The 18,829-nt window shown below is 40.9% G+C and overlaps 1 protein-coding gene across 7 annotated transcripts in view; it reads left to right on the forward strand.

Moving 5' to 3' along the window:
* NLGN1 (neuroligin 1) overlaps positions 1–18,829 on the forward strand; it is a 349,667-nt gene that overhangs the window by 63,192 nt on the left and 267,646 nt on the right. For 4 of the 7 annotated variants that reach the window (XM_026045174.1, XM_026045178.1, XM_026045179.1 and 1 more), the window contains exons 1-2: positions 103–243; positions 11,179–11,985. In XM_026045174.1, the coding sequence (XP_025900959.1) occupies positions 11,493–11,985 (493 nt within the window). In that variant the 5' untranslated portion in view covers positions 103–243; positions 11,179–11,492. Of the gene's footprint in view, positions 1–102; positions 244–11,178; positions 11,986–18,829 lie in introns of those variants that run through there. The other 3 variants (XM_026045177.1, XM_026045176.1, XM_026045175.1) reach the window with 2 other exon arrangements.

An 18,829-nucleotide genomic window follows, 5' to 3' on the forward strand; every position in this document is an offset into this window, starting at 1 on the left:
CATCCCAATGGAGCGCGGATGCTGCTGAGAGCCGGGCGGGCGCCGCCAGCAGCCCCCCCCACACCCCCCCCCATCCGCCCGCCGTCTGAGGGGAGAAATACAAAAATCGGTAAAACCGCGCAGCGTGCGGGTGCCGAACGCCGCGCTCAACATCTGCCAGCGAGGAGGCGACCGCGCCGCCTGCGCCCAGCGCCCGCGCTCCGCTACGGACTTGGCTGCTCTCCCCGGCATGTGCGTGCGCATGTATGTATGGATGTACATGTATGTATATGTGTGTGCGGGGGGGGGGGGGAATGCAGCTCGCCGGCCCCGCGGGGGCGGCGGGGAGCGCGGGGGCAGCGCTGCGCACACTTGTGCACACGCACGAACGCGCCCCGCGAGGCTGCAGCCCCGCAGCCCTCCCCGCCGCGCGCGCCCCGGTGCAGCTCCCGCGAACTTTTCCTCCCCTCTGGAAAAGCGGAGGATGCGGCCGGGCAGCCCCGAGCTGCGGCGCCAGCAGCCCGCGCCTCTTGCGGGGCTCCTTGCAGGGAGCCCTGCGCGGGTTTTGCCTCCTTCAGACATCTCCTTGCCTGCGTGTTAAGTAGTTCCCCCCCCTTCCTTTTATTTTTTTTTCTCTCTTTCCTGACGGTTGCACTAGAGCCTCATCTTTACGCGCTGAAGGAAAATCAATTTTCAGCAGGTTTAATTAAAATTAATCAGGCAAATTACTTAATATTAATTGACTTATAATTAAAGGCAGAAAGTTACCTTGGAATCAGGAGGAAGGGTATCATCTCAAATCATTTTAAGGATGCCTGTGATTCCTGAGCAATTACATTAAAATAATTGTTTAAATAAAACAAAACAGAGCTTGATTAAAGCGTGGTGTTATTGCTGCTGCAGGTAGCACGGTCTGGACAAACCCTTTTCTGCTCTAAATTTCCTCGTCTTTCAAAGCAGTGTCTTTTTACTTTGACGCTGGTTTTGTTTTCTGGAAGGCTACTTGGTCTCAGCTTTAGCAACTATGGCGTGAAAAAATCCATGAGTATAAAATGGAAATGCATCTTATAGATGTTATAAATATCAAAGCAAATGTTTTCATCACATTTAGATGTTCTGAGGATTTGAAATGAAGCTCTTTTTTAACAGAATAAGTGTAAAAAAATATTTTAGCAAATATTTTTTCCAGCAGTGCTCTCCACTGAGACAATATTTGCATGTACTGGCAAAAATCACAGAGAAGTCATATTTGAAAACATCTATGTGTGACCAGGCTGAGAACAACTTCTTTTTCTGGGTCTCTGAACACCTGTTTTCTCTTTTTGATTCTTTGTTTTTATTTATTTATTTATTTATTTATTTATTTATTTATTTTAAGTAGCAGCATTCCTGGTGCACCTACAGATGGTAGTTTTGCTCCCTCCAATAATAAAAATAAGATTGGAGAACTTTTTTTTCCTACTTTTTTTTTTTTTTTTTTTTTTTTTTTTTTTTTTTGTCTTCCGGGCTGGCTTAACCGAAGCCAAGGGCACTTCTGGAGTGCCTAGCACTGCCCTGCAGGCAGCAGGCAGGTGAAAGAGCCCTGCGCGGTCCCAGCGAGCGCTCGGCATCGCGGCGCCGCTCAGGGCCGCGAGATGCCCGCTCCAGTATCCTGGACGTGCCGCTGCAGCGCGGGCGCAGCCAGCGGAGTGGCCATGTTTGGAGAGCCCGGCCGGGCCGTCGGTGCGTGGGAGCCGGCGTGACGCAGGGCTGGAGGCGGCCGCACTCGGGGTGCGCGCCCTCGGAGCTCGGCGGCCGCTGGTGCGGGCAAGGGAGCTGCGGATGGGGAGATGCCCTGCGCGCTCCCTGTCCGTGTGAATGGAGCAGGAGGAACGAGGCTGCTCGCCCTGCGTGCGCCGGGAAGCAGCCTCGGAGCCCTCTGCTCCATCACCAGCCAAGTGCCCGGGAGCATCAGGGGCCGCACGGGCACCAAGTTGTGCAGGAGTGACCGCGAGGTTGGGCCTGGCCCTGCTTAGGCTGTCCTGCCTATACAGCAGGTTAAGAAAAGCCTGTCCTCATTGCTGCTAATTAAACATCCTTAATAGAGTGGGCTTGCTCGGGAATATTTGGCTGGAGGTGGAGCAGTCTGCTGAGGAGGGTTATTTAAAGACTGTGTGAGAGCTGTAGGCAGCTAAACTGATGTGCAAATGAATGGAGGGCTTAGGCATGGTAGTGGCGATGGTTTTATTTTCTATCAGCCTGCATATTTAATGCCCACTGACATACACATAAGCACACACCATTATGCTCTTCAAGTGGGGTCTTGGGAAAAGAGGGAAAAAAGCAGAAGCTCCGATATGGCCTCAGTTTGTAATGGGCTGGCAAGCCTTTATTAAAAGCAAATATACATTCCTTACTAATAGAGATGTAGAGCTGTACCACAGGCCCTTGGGCTAGCTTTGAATTATTTGTTTGATGTTGTATTTATTATGTTTTTAATCACATGAAAAAGAAGCTATTTAAAAATTAAATAGTGGAAAAAAAAGAAGGAGGGAAAGAAGACAGGCACTCTTTGAAAGGAGATAATGAGAAGATAACACTTAGCCAGGGATCCAGTGGAAACCTTCACAGGAGATTTGTTTTGATAAAGGATGGGCAGTAACAAATCTGATCTAGTGAACAGTGCCACTCCTGATCAGTGACAGATACCCAACCATGGCAAGTATAGCAGGTAATGATAAAGAATAGGTCCTGACTGGTGAATAAAGCTTGTTTCCAGTATCGTAGCCCCGTTTCCGTGTTCTGGAGGAACATGTGCATTTTGAGTGGGATTCCAGCTACTTCACTGTTGCAGAAGAGTTTGTGTGGAAGGGCGGGATTAAGGGATGGGGAAGTAGGAGGCGATGGGGAAAGTTCATCAAGCAGCGCATGCTGACAGCAGCTCCTGTAGTCTTAATGACAAAGTGATGTTAGATCCCCCAGAATGACTACTGAATTATCACAGTTACAGGGAGGAATCACGTGCACTTCTTAGTGACTCAGCCCCACATTTCCACCTGCCTTGGAAGACCCCACATGTTTTCCAGCTGACTTGGCTTTCATAATGATTCATTGCTAGCTGAGGATGGCTGGTTGTGTGATGTTCAAAGATAAGAAGTGACTCACTGGCTACTTATTACCTTGATCGCATTTTAAAGTTTGCTCAAACATGTCCATGCCACTTTTCACTTTCACTTTTATACATATATAAAAAAATATGTATATAGAAAAAAGTGATATAAAGGGGCATCATCTGCATCAAAGCATGAGACCTGTTGGCTGATGTAAATGCAGTTATGGTGATCAGGCCGTGCAAAGGCCTGGGCTGCATCCATCTGTCTATGGCATTTTCCCCTTGCTGGAGGTGAATGAAGATAAGGCCGTTAAAAGAAAAGTGGCTGGAGTTCCCTTTTCCCCCATTTGGCGATTCCTTCTGGTCTGTCCTGACATTTTCTGGACAATCTGCTCCAACGCTGCCTTTGGATAGTCTCCTACTTAGTTTCCATTGATGCTTGGCTAGCTCTTTTGCAGGACATTAAGGGAGAAAGTACTGCTTTAGAATTAGCTACACATGAGCGTGGAATCATAAAAAATGATCAAGGATACTTTAAAAATATTATATTTCAAGTGATTCATATCCCCTTAACCAAGCAGAGAGTTAAATGGGCAATTTAAAACTACATTTTCTAAAGCTACTCTGTCACGTCCTGCCTAGAGATGCCATTAGCCCACTTGTTGAACTGATTCTAGTGATTTAATGAGAATATATTTATGTTGTATTTTGTACTTTTGTTTAATGCTATCTTCTCTAAAGCTTTCTGCTTCAATATCTGAACTTAAAAGCATTCCTTATACATAGCATTAACCTTTCCCAACCTCCCTCTCCAGTTTATAAAACAAGAACCCCCTAACTCTGAAAGTGGAAACCTGTTTTGTATGCAAATAGTGCTAGAAATATTAATGAGAAAACAACAGCTCATTTAAAAGAAACATTATGAGGTGGATTCAATGAATATTTTTAGTTCTTCAAACCAGTATAGAAGAGGCGTTGTATGTTGATCCTTCTTTTTCTTCCAGTGGATTCACAAAGATGTGTTACTTCTTGCTCCCGAAACTGTTGGCGTGAGATAGATTAGGAAATCACTTCCTATTGCTGTAATCATGGCCAGAGTGACCAGGATATGGTCACAGGAGAGCTGAGACTCGCTGCTATAGCTCCAATAAGTAACTTTCTCACGGATAGTGGGGCAAAAAGAAAAATGGACGTGGAGTTGAGTAATAGAAGCTAGACATGAAGTCAGATGGAAAGAGTAAATCCTTGCAGACATCTCATGGTGTTCTATTCTAAACTTTAGGGAAATTTTATCTGATTTTTGTTTTCACAACAGTAAATATAGGCCATGCTATATCTTGTTTCCATTTCATGTGAGAGAAGAATTTCCCATCCATGGTACAACACTTTACTGCTACCATTACTGCAGACTTTATAGATGAGAGATGTGTCAGCATGTTAGCTTTAGCTGTAATGCTTTTTGTGTGTGAAACCTTATGGGCCTTGCAGTTGCTTCCTCATACTGACACTCATAAAACGTTCAAGTTCTCATATTTATTATTTAATTTGCTTCCTATATAAAGCAACCGAGCACTTCAATACATGAATGTGAAGCCAAAAATGACGGGCAGGCACGAATGGGCCTAATGAGTTTTAATAATGCACATACTAGAAACTGCAAAAGGAAGTCTAATTAAGAAAAACAAGTTAAGCATGAAATTCATTTTGGAAGAAACAGAAGTGAGGTCAGAGAGACAGAAACACTGCATCACCGGGACCAGAATCATGAGGGCAGCTCCATAGGCTTCCAACGTCGCGCGCTCCTGGTTCTGCACGCAGGGCAACACCATGCGAGGGCACTTCTGAACTCCAGCTAGAAGTGTGATTAAGAAATTATATTTATACCTCCGTGTTTTCCTTAATGAGCTGGAATTTGATCTCAATTATGCTGATGCAGTTGAGAGCAGAAGCTGATCCAGCGAGATAAACATTTCCTCTTTTTCGCCATGTGGAAATTGGCTGCATTTTATCGTAGTTCATCAAGTTGAAGAGCGAGGTATTGATCTAACGTTACAACAAGGGTTTTGCCTGCTTTGGAAGTGTTATTGTATGGTATCCAGCTAGAAGTACAATCCATAGACACAATCTGAGTTCATTGAAGCATATGTGTTTTCAGAGTAATCTCTCAAGAAATGGTAATAATTGTACTTTAGCTTTGTATCTTCAACACCTAGTGCTCATGAATAGGAAAATCCTGGTAGCTTATGAATCCAATACGAAAGCTTCTGTGATGAACTAGTGTTAAAGGTAGTATTATCATTGATAATGTATCAGTGCATTGATACTGTATCAAAGGCAGTGAATTTATATGTCCAATTTATATGTCTCACAAGAGATGTGAACCAAGGGTTGGCCACAGATGCATTTCAGGTAAAGAACTCCTTCACTTATTATTTTTTCATCTACTAAAGATACCGAAGGAACTATTTCAGTAGTTTCTATGTGAATTCTAGTTTACTGTGTAGTAGTGATCAGGTGGGAAGCATGTGAATCCTTTAGAAAGTTTTGACCAATAAAAGCTAAATTCCTGCCCATTTCCAGTATGCAAAATGCAGATTTCCATATTGAAGATCTCAGTTGAGAAACACATGGAATTCTTTTTTTCTATAGTTTGACCTGTGACCTACAAGAGTTCAGTTAATTTCTGGAGTCAAAAAATCTTGGTGTCCTGAAGCACACTGTTGTGGTCAACAGAATGGCCATCTGATCGTGCATCTGAATAGCTCCAGTCCTCAAAAGTGAATATAATAGTGGTGCATTTAAGAGTTAACCATAAGCTGCTAAAAGGAATAAAGGTTCACTTCAGTGCCCATTATATTCCAAGCCAGTGCATCTGTCATTTTTAATTTAAATCTGTATTACTTAGCTGTCTAAAACTTTACACATAAGTGACAGAGTTACCCATTCTTTCTGTTATGGGTAAAATCACCATTTCGTTACCTACTTACTGTGCAAAATGTCAGACAGCTATAGTCCACGTTAAAAAACTGCAGCCAACGTTCTGGTCATATAAACAATTACTTAAGCTAAGAAGTAGAAGTATTTTAAGAAAATGATTCATTGATATGTGTAAATGGAAGATAATAAGACTTAAGTGACCCACCTCTTGTCATAGATTTAAATTGTGTCTAATTCAAAAATAGCTTAATAGAAAATTATGATCAGAAGTCATGGTATTTTGGCAAACTAAGTTGCAGAAATTATTTAAAGGGATCTTTTGATCATGCAAATACCAATTAATAATGAGTTAGCACTAGTGAATATACCCACTAATGGGGAAGAACAAAAATACAGCGAGGCTGAGAAGTGCATGACCATTTAAATGAGTCTTATATCATCCACTCAATTTAATTTAACTTCCCATTAATAAGTATTTCAGTGTTAGTCTATTTATGTACACATGTATATCTACCTATGTGTATATCTATATATTTTACTAATTTGTTTGTAAGGCTTTATTTACAAAAAAATAAATAGGGGCAAATGTGAGAAACGCATTGAGAAATCAGAACCTTTGATCTGTGAGTGATATAATTACACAGCTTGGAGCATTTGGAAATCCAACCCACCGGGGCTGTTTGCTGACCTGTGTAGCAGAACGCTTGTAATCCCCTACCAATGTTGGGTGGCACTGTGACCCCATCACAATACTCCCTTACTCGTAGTACAGTAGTATCCTACACCTTTGTCAGCAGAAAATCTCAGGGAGGGCTGTGCATCCCAATAGGTTTGGATCTGCAGCAGCTTTCGGGAGCCTTCAGCCCATAGCTGCTGTCAGGTTGAGGGAGAGTGGCAGGTAGAAGCTCACCATGCTTTGCCAGACCTGGACCTTTCTTAGGTTTACGTTTGCAGGATCACAGGCTCTCCTCATTGCTTCATACACTTGTTTTTAAAACACAAATAATTCATTTCTTAAACATATGTAAGTTATTTATGGAAGTACGTAACAGCAGATCTACTCCAAAATCCTTACTACTACAGGGAAAATATGATGTATTTGATAGAAAACACCCCATTGCTAACTTCGCACATGAAAGAAGAGATGGGAAATTCCAGGAGAATCTCTTGAAGGTTTGTGTGATCGCATCCACAGTCTGATCCCATTCACCTGGTCCAGTGTTTGTGCTGTGCCGTAGTCTTTCCTTTAGTGACTTCTGCTCTTCTGGCCACATTCCTCTTTGAAATCACTGCATATTTTAGAATTTAGATGTGGTTTGGGAGGCATGAGGCATCTTAAAGTTTTTAGTTCAAAGCAGAGATTGTTGCAAGTAAAAATGGATGTAAATGTTGGTTCTGCAAAGCCCTGTTTGTGTTTTGCAGTGAAGCAGCATTGGGCAGCGTTCAAAACGCTCACAATCTCTTTCTGTGAACGTTTGTGCAAGTGGGCTTTACTTGCAAAACTGACGGGGAAAGGAATTTTTAAGCTTGAACATAAAATCACAGAGCACATCTTCAGCTAAAAAGAAAGCAGCCGGTGGTACAAAGCTCTCATAATAATGCCTTTATGTGTACAAAAGCTGGCATACGGCCAGCAGCTTTGGGTCCCAGTGAAAGTTGTATTGATCTGCTGGAGCTACTGCAGGTGGTGCAGTTTAAGGCATCCCTAAAGACTGGAAAGGATGCGAAAGAGTAACGAGAGGAGTTGGGGTGTTGCAGTGTGCCGCAGACCTGACCCGTTGTGGAGTGCCCTGTGTCATTGGGAATGCAGAGACGCTTTGAAGTTATCTTGGCCTGTTAGCTCCTCCGCATACTAAGCGCCTCTCGAAAGTATTTGAGAGTCTGAGCTGCAAGGTATTTTAAATTCAGAAGGGAAGATAATAAAATAATGGATGAAATTGGGAAAAAAAAAAAAAGGCCATATAATATAGACTGTTCTAAAGACCATGAAAGACTTTATCAAATATATTTTACAGTAGAATTCATTTGCGTGACCACAGGGAACAATTGTGATCCTCACATCTAGGCTATAATAAAATCTGAAAATGCTTCTCCTCCTCGGATCGGCAGTATTCTGGTGCTGACACCCCAAATTGCTCATCTTTGGTCTAGCCTCTTGCCCATCTCTGAGGTAGTTCCAGCTCCTGCTTCTTTCTTCCGTACTGTCTTTTTCCACTGATTCCTGCTCAGTCATTTCAAGTCCAGACCTCAGCGGAAATTCCTGAGCAGAGCATAAGGGCTTTGGAAACCCTTTCCCAAGATTGATGCTGACATGCTCCAGGCAGGCTACCCTTGCATCTAGTGCTGGAAACCCAAGTTTTGGCATGGCAGTCGCAAAAGATTTGAGTAATCTCAGCTTCCTCATTTTTACGAGCTTCAGTCTTTAATGTTTTAGCTTCAGAGCAGCCAGCGTTGGGCTCAAAACATCTCACCTCTTTAAATATCAAAAACAAACAGTTACTTAACCATTACAAAAGAATTGCTTGTGGGGAAAAACAAAATTCAAGTTACAAATATCACTCAAGTCTGTTGATTTCAGTGCTGGAAGTGCTCTGTAATTTACTGCCTGGTATAGCCTATAAATCTATTGGCTGAAGCCAGCTAGCACCCAAGAGTTAATTAATCAAAATAGCCAAACACAGTATTGAGTTACATTCCTATCATTTTAGCTTCCTGTCTTTATGCTAGAAGAAAACTTTATTAAATGGGTGGCAAGGCAGAACATTTAATTGCAAAAGAGCTGTTCAGCTGTTAGGGACAGTATCCAATGTGTAGGCTTAAAACTACAGCCCAGCTGCAGGATTTGCTTTAAGTTTACATAGATAGTATAGCTAGTCCAGGATAAGTAAAAAGTAGCCCTAGTTGCAGAACCTGAAATAGAAGATCTCTGTTGCTGATAAACTCACGTGATTTTTGATTATTGTCGAAACTTTCCATTCTAGGTGTTCTTTTAGAATAGGGAGACAGGTCTGAGGCTAAATGAGCTGTTGGCAGCGTCTTGGCAATTTTCTACATTGAATAGACGCAGCGGCTTGAAATGAAGAAGGACACGATTGTGTGGCTGTGCCGAGTTTGGTTTCTTCCCAGAGCTCCCCCACGCCAGGTGAATTAGCAGGGCTGAGATTAAGTTTGTGCTGTTCAGAAGTGGAGAAACTGTAGAGTTTGAGAAAGAAAAGACTAGGTTGCGGGGAGGTTTCTCAATGCCACCCAGGGGGGAGTTTGCATCTTGCCAGGACCAGCAGGACACTGCAGCTTAGAGCGGCTGGGCCAGGTGCGTTCTGCACCAGCCTGTGCTCTGCCCCAACAAATACCTAACCGCCTGCAAAATCCCAAATGCAGCAAAACGACCATCTCCTAAGAGGTAATTGTCTGGGCGCCCTTCTGGTTGCAAGTTTACTAAGGTAAATGTAAACAGATTAACTCTTGGGAATTATTTTCTCCAGCCAAACCGGTGTGTTTCCAGCGAATGCTGAGAATTTGAAGCCCGAGAATGAAGACTATAAGACTGTTTGTTAATGCAGTTTCACGGCAAAGGTGTTAGAATTAGCAGAAAAAAGAGAGAGAATTGTGGAAAAGCTTCATCTATCTCCTTATTGCCTCCTGAGATAGATTGTTCAGAGCTAAAGGAACACTAGACATGAACCAAATCTCCTGCTGTCCTATATAGCTTTTACAATCTCCTTTTTAATAACCCAAACTGCAGGGTAGTCTGACTATTAGACAAGCCGTTCTTTTGAATTCTCTCTACAATGTGTATAGACATGATAAAAAAACAATTCTCATTAAAGCTGCCAATGCTGTTTCAAAAGCAGGTGGTTTAACATGTTCCCCATACAAAGCAAAACACATTTCTTGTGCACTACACACTGCTTAATAGGGAGTGTAAGATTACGCTGCTACATTGCGTATAGCACTGCATTTTAAATAATAGGATATTGTAAATGGTGTTGGAAATATGTTTAACAGGAATATAGAAAATGTAATGATATGCGCTGAGCAATTTTCAGAAGTGCTGGAGCAGCCTTGGAGGGCAACCTTTGAGCTAAAATAGTTGAAAATAGAATCTGGAATTTGAGATTATACAGTCCGTGATCCTAACTGATTATTTTTCTAGGGTACTGCTCAGCCAATATGTGGGTATATGAAAGATAAGGTTTTTACTGTCTTATGGGAGCATTTATTGTGTTACTTTAAATTAAGAATGGTATATAAGGAATGGAGTGTATTCAAAGGGCTTTCATTTTCCACTGCATTCGATAGTTTATAAGGAATGCAGGATTGGTGTGAAATTGGAGCTGTGATGTGCAGCTCCATCCCTCACCTGCCAGTTCATATGCTTTTTCAACTCAATTTTAGAAAAAAAGCATTGAAGTCCAATCATACTTTTATGCAAGTTGTAAGTTTGCCATTCACTTCCATGGGAGCAGAATCTGGTCCTCCGCTGTTTCACTCTGCTGAAACTGGTGATTTTCATTAACTATCAGAAATTCATGGGTTAAGAAGCCTATAAAAACACAGTAATTCATGATATCCTTATAAAGATAGCCCAGTTTTTCAATGTTGGAATCAGAAGTTCTACTTGAAAATGGGCAAATATTTGTAATGTGGTTTTAGTGAAATAAATCGAATGTGAGCATTCAGTATGTATCCTATGTATCTTAATTTCATTGTCTTGTGGTTTGATAAACCAACATGTCTTGATAAACCAACTTCTACTAACAAGGTCAAAATGGATTATGGGATGATGAAGTTAAGTAAAATGTGAAAAAAAAAAGGGACCTGACTGATTTTCTTTTATTCTGAAAAAGGTGAATTTCAAAAATGCATTTTCTGTGCAAAAAAAAAAAAAGCCTTTTTCTTCTGAAAAAGAAAAGTTTACACATTTAAAAAATTAAAAAGTTTAATTTAAAAAATTAAAAAGTTTACACATTTAAAAAATTCAATGACAACATGACAGATAATCCTGTAATCAGAGCTTCACCCACCATCCCATGGAACCATAAACTAGTACAGTTTTACTTACCTGACTCTAGCAGCTCTTAATGTATGTGGATAACTTGTAAAACATCTAGTTATCACTCTGCTCATAGTAGCTCTTCTTCATGCTAATGGTTTATTTTCATTTTCTCCAGGATATAGACCTGCAGCTAACTGGATTTGATTTATAAGAGGGGATTCTGCAGTAAATGGCCGCTCTCTTCATATTGCTGCTATGGAAAACAGAATTGTCAATAGGATGTAGTCTGATAAATAGTGCTGAGTGAAGATGCAGCTTCAATAAGTGTGAAATCAATGGAAGATACTTACCGCATGAAAAGCCTTTTGAGATTTCTCTGACAGGCTCCCATCCAGGAAACTTGCTCCGTTTCCTTTGGTCGCCCCGTTTTTTACGCCAGTGGATACAAATCAGATTGCTTCCCTGTCGTTACACAACTCATGTGGGACCATGGCCTGCCCAAGCTCCGTGTGGCTGAACTGTGTGTGGAGAGCGCTGACAGCCCGCCTGTTGCACGTGGGATTGAATGCCACTTTGGCCCTTTGTACCCTCGGATTTTTGCTCCATGCCGCAGCTGTGTCCTCCCAAAAATTGGATGATACCAACCCAGTGGTGACCACCAACTTTGGCAAGATAAGAGGGATTAAGAAGGAACTTAATAATGAAATTTTGGGGCCTGTCATTCAGTTTCTTGGGGTTCCGTATGCTGCCCCTCCGACTGGGGAGCGCCGCTTCCAGCCTCCTGAGCCTCCGTCTCCCTGGGCAGATATCAAAAATACCACTCAGTTTGCTCCAGTGTGTCCCCAGAACATTATAGAAGGCAGGCTGCCTGAAGTCATGCTTCCCGTGTGGTTTACTAATAACCTGGATGTAGTTTCCACCTATGTGCAAGATCAGAATGAAGACTGCCTCTATCTAAATATCTATGTCCCAACCGAGGATGGTGAGTTAATACCAGGCGAAACAGGGAGATCTTTTTATTTTCCTGTTCTAAGTTCTAACAATATTAATTCACGTCTACTGGTAGCGTGCATGGCTTTCTTGTTGGCATGCCAGCATTTTATATGTATGCATGCTGCTTTTCTGTGTGTGCACCCGTGCTTTATTTTGCTTTTCTGTCTCTACTCATTGTTTTTCTCCCACAGCACGTGTATTTTAGGTCAAAGTTGGTATCTAATTCTCATTGCCACCCGCTGACTTCTGGGAAGATGCATCAACATCTTATCCATTGCATGTGCAGGCACAACAAGTTGAGAATCTCCCGCACCTGATAAAGCAGGCCATATTTAAGTTAGATAGTGGTGTTGCATGCTCCTACTGTCTGTGATGGAGCTCCATGTTATTTTCTAGTCTTCTATTCATTTTTCAGTCAAAAGAATATCCAAGGAATGTGCCAGAAAACCCGGCAAGAAAATTTGTAGAAAAGGAGGTATGTATGAAGTGCACCAAAAAAAAAAAAAAAAAAAAAATTAAAATTAAAAAAAAAAAAGGGGGAAAAGCTCAAAACCTTGCAAAGGAAGAACGAGTAACACAGCTGAAAGAGGCTGATTTACTGATGTTGTGCAGTGAGCAGTTAGGGACTTGCTTGTCCTAACAAAGCCAGGAAGAGACTTAAGGAGAGGACCATGCAAAGCAGAGAAGATGACATGTGCAAAGCCTGGGCTTGGTTACACCTGACTGTAGCTTTAATGCTGACTCTGGTGACAGCTCTTACTGTGTCTTGGCCTCGTGGTTTAGCAGGGTCACTTGTGTGTAGGGCAGCCTGTGGTGTCCGCGCTGAGCGGGTGGCACTTGTGCCACGGCTGGTGGTGGCAACCAGCCCGTGCAGGGCAGCGTAGCCTGGCGGTGATGGCCACCACCATGAAGAAGAACCAAGAGTTATCTTGTCTTCCTGCGTGACGCACACGTTTTCTTGGAACGGTGCTAACTTGCCTAGAACGTGTATGTGCAACACTTCTTTTTTTGTTGTTGTTGTTTACACATTTAAAAAAAAAAAAAGTGAGGGCTGGTTTCCTTCGCAGTGTGATTACGGCTTTCTTTGTAAAGCCTGAAGTCTCTTGATGCGGGTGCTGGGAAATGTAAACATGTTGTGACATGATACTTTGGGAATTTGGCTGCTTCGGAAGCTTTGGGAACTTGGCTTCTAACATTTTAGTGTTTCGTAGACAGCACGGGAGAAATTGCAGATTTCTTTGTGAACATTTGCAATTCCTGAAGCCAGAGATCTGCAATATAGAAGGTATATTTTGGTATGCATTTAAAGGCACTATTTGGCAATAGTCTAATGTACTAATTTTATACAGAATTGCAAATATGTTTTACCTCAGTTTCTTTTTTTAAATAATGCCTTATTTAATTGTGAGACTACCTTTAAATGTAGAATACTTTCTAGAATAAACAAAGAGCATTTGGGAAATAACCTCTTATCTGTAATTGATATTTTTAATATCAGTTTCCTACTTGTCCCTGATATTCCGGAACAAATACAGTTTGGGAAAGTGTCGTAGCAGAAAATTGTTCAGAGTTGGACAAAATGTAACTGGAAACTCAAATTAAGCTTCTACTACCAGGTTTAGGCATCTAGAGAAAAGCGGACTTATTTTCCAGAATTTTTGCTCATACTCATACAGCTCCTACTGATTGTTAATTTTAGCTTATGTTTAATTATTAAATCTTAATTGTGTTTGCTCAACATATGCTTTTTTAGAGGTCTAAATCTACTTTCAGTAACTTAAATTAAGGAAATTTGTTTTTCAAGCGTTGGCTTGGAGTCAACTTCTTGTTTCCTATTGAGGATTTTGTGCTTGATGCTGTAAAAATGACATTGTTTTCTGGTCGGATTGCCAAAGTTGGAAACAAAGATAATCAGTGTGCTGTGAGCAACGTCACTTCTTCACACACATCATTCAAGTTGGAATAACTGCTGTCATTTATATGCATTCAATTAATGTGCAGTGCTGCAGCAGTTATTACGCAGTTCATCAAGCATGTGTAATCAGCTGAGCAACTTTCACTTCCTATCACCCAGACATTGATTCACAGCGTCATAAATAAAGATGCAGATCTCCATCATGGTGCTCAGAAGGAATCTTTTCCTATTAGAGAGTACAAAGAAGAAGAAATCGGGAGAACAGCCAAAATAAAGGCGGGGAGAGCCCAGGAGCTGAGGAGAGTCTTGCTTATTGTCTTGTGAGTCTACAGGAGGATAAAGAAAGAGTTATTTGAAATTCAGTAGTTACCTTTCCAGCTGAATTTATTATCTACTGCACAGCAGAAGAAGCTGCAGCAGAAGCCTGTCTACCTCTTCCCATTGACAAGGGCAGAGAGCTCCCGAAGCCTGGGCAGTTGCCAGAGCTGTAGTAAGCCTTCATCCCACAGCATCTCACTCTCCGCTCACCTCTGCTGCCCTCAGGTTGTAGCTGGGCTCTTTGGCCTTCATGCTGAGGAGGAGAAGGAATCCCCTTGTAGACCCAGGTTGCAATAGGTAAGTGGCATCTTGGCGGCAGCAGCAGCAGCTTGGAAATAGCAGTAGTGTCCTGCAAGGAAGGAGGAGGAGGAGGAAATAGCCCCTGGTTTGCTGGTTTTGCGTTGCACTCATTGCAGTCAGTATTGAAAATTACTGAAAAGAGAAAACACAAAAATGGGCAGGTAGGACTTTGCACCATCTGTTTAATTAATAAAGAGTACATAAATGTATAATAAAGAGTACGTAAATGCAAAGCGGCTGAACCACCAACAGTACACTTTTATAGTGTTTAATGCTTTCTTATTACATGAAGTAAATCTTGCTGGATAATTAAATCAGCAACACCACTTCGTTGAGGGATATACGAAAAAAATAGGAAGTAGTCAGAGGAAGGTAGATGTGGAAATGAAGACAATTTTATCTGCAAGTCAGATTAGACATTATAGCAGGAATTGTAACCATTATTGTGTGTTGATGCGACTGAGCTATGCACACTGCAGAGGCCGCAAAATGACAGGATAGCAATGGGCTAAAATAGGAACAAGGCAAAGTCTGAGGCTACTGATTTTATTTTAGGTAGATGCACACACAGCTTAAACCCCTTCTACTTTCTAGGACTGGTTTTAGGAAATCTATAGAAAGGCGTCTCATTAAGGCTCCCCTGTGGGCTGGCTTTTGCAGCTCTAAATTTCCACAAACCCTAGATTACACGCTGGATAACACCATTTTACCAAGTGATTTTTGGTAGCCTTGATCATGCCTTAATTTCCTGGGTACATGTCAACATTTGCATCATTTCTAGGAAACGCCTGAGGACTTTTGCACCCTGTATTGTGTTTCAGGTCTTCACTTTACTTTCATAGACACAGCATGAACATTTTACTTCTGTTTCAGAATGACAGGGTAACTCATTATCTTCGAGGAGGAGCGTTCATCCTGCTTTAGCTATGTGCCCATATTTTGTTTAATATTTTATATCCTGCTCTCTGCCTTGCAACAGAGATTACAACATGAATAGCGACTTAAAAATCTAATGACAGTTATATAAATAACATTTGAAAATCATCACTAACATGGCCACTAAAAGAAGCTCCAGATACTCTGTGTTCTGCACTTTGGCATCAAAGTACACTTCTCATTATGAGCCTGTACAAAAGCCTTCACGTTGCCTGAAGGTATCTGTATTCGAAGATATGGCAGTGTGGTTTTTCATAGAGAATATAATATATACTGAATGTCATGGAACTGAGCAGAGACACTTTTGGATAGATTAGTATTTCTAGGAGAATTGGGGGTGGAATAAGGGAAGAAATCACTTGCTCCTAGCTTGTATATATCAAATGTTTGGGAATTACCAGTGGCTAAGAGACTGCCCAACAGAGATTTCTAAATGTGTGGACTGTGTTTTTTAATCCAGTTGGTCTGGGCTGGTGCACTGAATAAATTTTAAATGCAGAGAATCATGATCCAGACAACCTCGTTTGAGAGTGTAGACGGCTCTATTAATATTTATGTCTGCTAATGAGCTACTTGATTTTCAGAGAGCAGGACTCCAATCACTGTACTTTCTGCGTTGTGGCAGTTCATGGGGGTGCTGTAACCTATATACTTCTGTACAAATACATTCGTGGGCATGAAATACAAGTTAGAGTGATATAAACTCATCCAATTTTTCATGTCAATAGAGAAACCTTGCTTATGATGCATGATTCACTGATAACTTTAAGGCTGTTAAATTTAGCAGCATGAAGCATCTTTTCGACATCTAAATAGAAGTGATAAGAGCCCAGTTAAGCCTTTTCCTCTTTGTTTCTATTTGAGTTTTCTTCCTGTGCAGTTTAATTACCTCGGAAATATCTAATTTGTCAAATTTTGGAAAAAGAGGAATTTTACCCAGGGAAGAACTCTCCTACAGGTTCTTTGATTAGTTCCTATTGCTACGTAGTCTTCCTTAAATAAAGATTGGCACTGGCTTAGATAAAGTTGCATGCAGTAAATGCTCTGTGTTCTTCAGAATTCTTCATATATCCGTGAGAGAATCCGTGGACTATCTTGGACTAAATTTTGGGAAAAGTAGAAGGCCTCCTTCCACTGTTCTCCACATTACCTGACTTCAGCAGGATCTGGGGGACCTATCCCCTGTACTGAGAAACACACATTAACTTCAGCTGTCTTGGTCTTTAAAGGTCATACGGAGGGAACAGGAAAGAGAAAAAGGAATATATTGGGATCCCAGCCTGATGGCTAATCATACCTACTACGTACTTTCTTCTTACCTCATTCTTATTTACTTCTCACCTGGAAAAAGGCAAGGTCTGTGTATGCTTCTCTGCACATTTGGGCATATAGTTGCCTCTCAGAATATCTTTCAAACTTATGTTTTGCTCTTTTGTGATATCATGTAGAAACAGGTTTTCTTTATTTTTTTTAAAGGACCCTTTCCTTACAAATGATAGTGTTTTTGTCTCATGTAATCTAAAAATCCTTTCTCAGAACAGAAAAGAATAACTCCCAGAGGTGATTTTTTTTTCTTGCTCATGTGTAATATAGGCCATTCCTACAAATGTGATTAAACTAACTTATCACCTTCTGAAAACTCTTAAGTTCACTGGAAAAGTACAAGCCTAGATCTGGTGAAACTTGTATTTCCATTGGCAAAATTTGTGAGCTGATTATCAGATTCTAAATATCTAATGTAGAAAATATACCAAAATAATTGCCCTGTAGATGTCGCGTTGTTGAAAAATAATCCCAGTCTCTAGAGACATGCACTAAGAAACCAAGATTGTTCTATTTTCTTACTGCAAGTACTGTTTGTTCCCGGTTTTCATTGCTCAGATACCACTGCAGCATTCCCTATTATACTAGTAGTACACGGAAGAAGATAATGAAGCAAACATCGTCTTGTACAGACCTTTTCTTCCCTTCACAATCTAAAGCAGTTAGTGTCAGTTAGCAGCATTTTTCAAAGATGTGCAGGAGGTTTATGGCACATTTGAAATAACATAAAATGCTTAAACTGATGCATTTTCTACGGTCCTCTTTCTGTGTGAGCCAATGCTTGACAATAGAAAATTTTGCAGACTGTATTTTAAGGCTCCAGTCATCTTTAATGCCATCAACACTGGTCAAAGTCCTTGCTAAATGTCTGGCTCTTTTTTGCTCAGGTTGTGAGCTCTTGCTGACCATGCAGTCGCTGGGCTGTCATTGCTTTGTTCATGTACCTTGACAGAGCTTGTAACTCTAGCAGCTCTTAAATTCGGGTCCAATTGCATTCATTGTCCTTTATTTTACTGCTTACTTTTCATTTTCGACATCCTCCCACACATAGTCTCTAAAATAGTACTGCAACCCTGATAACACTAAGTCAAATAAAGCTGTTTTGTGCTTCCTGCCCTTTCCTTTCTCGATTTGGACCAACTGTACAGCGGAAACAACCATTTTTTTTTTTTTAATCTGCTCTTTCCTAATTTATCACTTAAAGACAGAAATGTTGGATGACGGATGAAATGTTGGAAAAAATGGCTATACAGAAAAAATGCACTTTTTTTTTCAGAAGGAACATTTGAGTAACTTTGGGATAACTAGGATTTTTTGCTTTCCTTTTTTTGTCATTTTTTTCCTTCATTGTATTGTTATTCTTTAGCTTTTCTCTGCATTCATGCTCTTCATTTCATTGTTTCCTTGTAATACAGGAATACAAATACTCTCAGCATTCTTTGCATATATTTGAAGCTCGAAACAGGATGCCTACATGTGTCGAGCCATTCTTAAAGATCATCTCAATTACAGTGTTAATAATCCGCTTATAAGTGGAATATTGCTCCAGCATCATTTTACATTTTTTTCTGAAATTCTTTTCGTATATAATTCTTTAGCTCTCTTCATTTTCCCTTGCTTTATGTTGTCAAACTTATATGCCTTACTCTTTCTTTCACTGATTTATTTTCACTGTACTTTGATATGTATAGTATTATTAACAGTATAGTATTATTAATTACACTCTGCATTTAGAACCCCATCGCTTTAATAAGCTTTACGGAAATGAGATTTGTTTTTGGGATGTCAAATCACATCCCTCTGGTTTAATATTAATATCTTTTTTTTTTCTTTTTTTTTTAATGCTTGTAATAATGAAGAGAAATGGGATAAAACTGACTTTAAACCATGTTTTTTCAGAAGGTGTTGTAGGGAGCAGAGTGGTCTCTGGCCAGTCAGAGCCACCCTAGGGCTGCTTTAGGTTAATCCAGAGGCTCCCATTAATTGCTGGCTGATTGCAAGAATATGGGAGTTACATCGTGGTAGATGCTGGAACCAATTT

The sequence above is a fragment of the Nothoprocta perdicaria genome, unplaced genomic scaffold (genome assembly GCF_003342845.1).
Source record: "Nothoprocta perdicaria isolate Ctin4 unplaced genomic scaffold, notPer1 scaffold_4, whole genome shotgun sequence".
NCBI classification, from domain to species: Eukaryota; Metazoa; Chordata; class Aves; order Tinamiformes; family Tinamidae; genus Nothoprocta; species Nothoprocta perdicaria.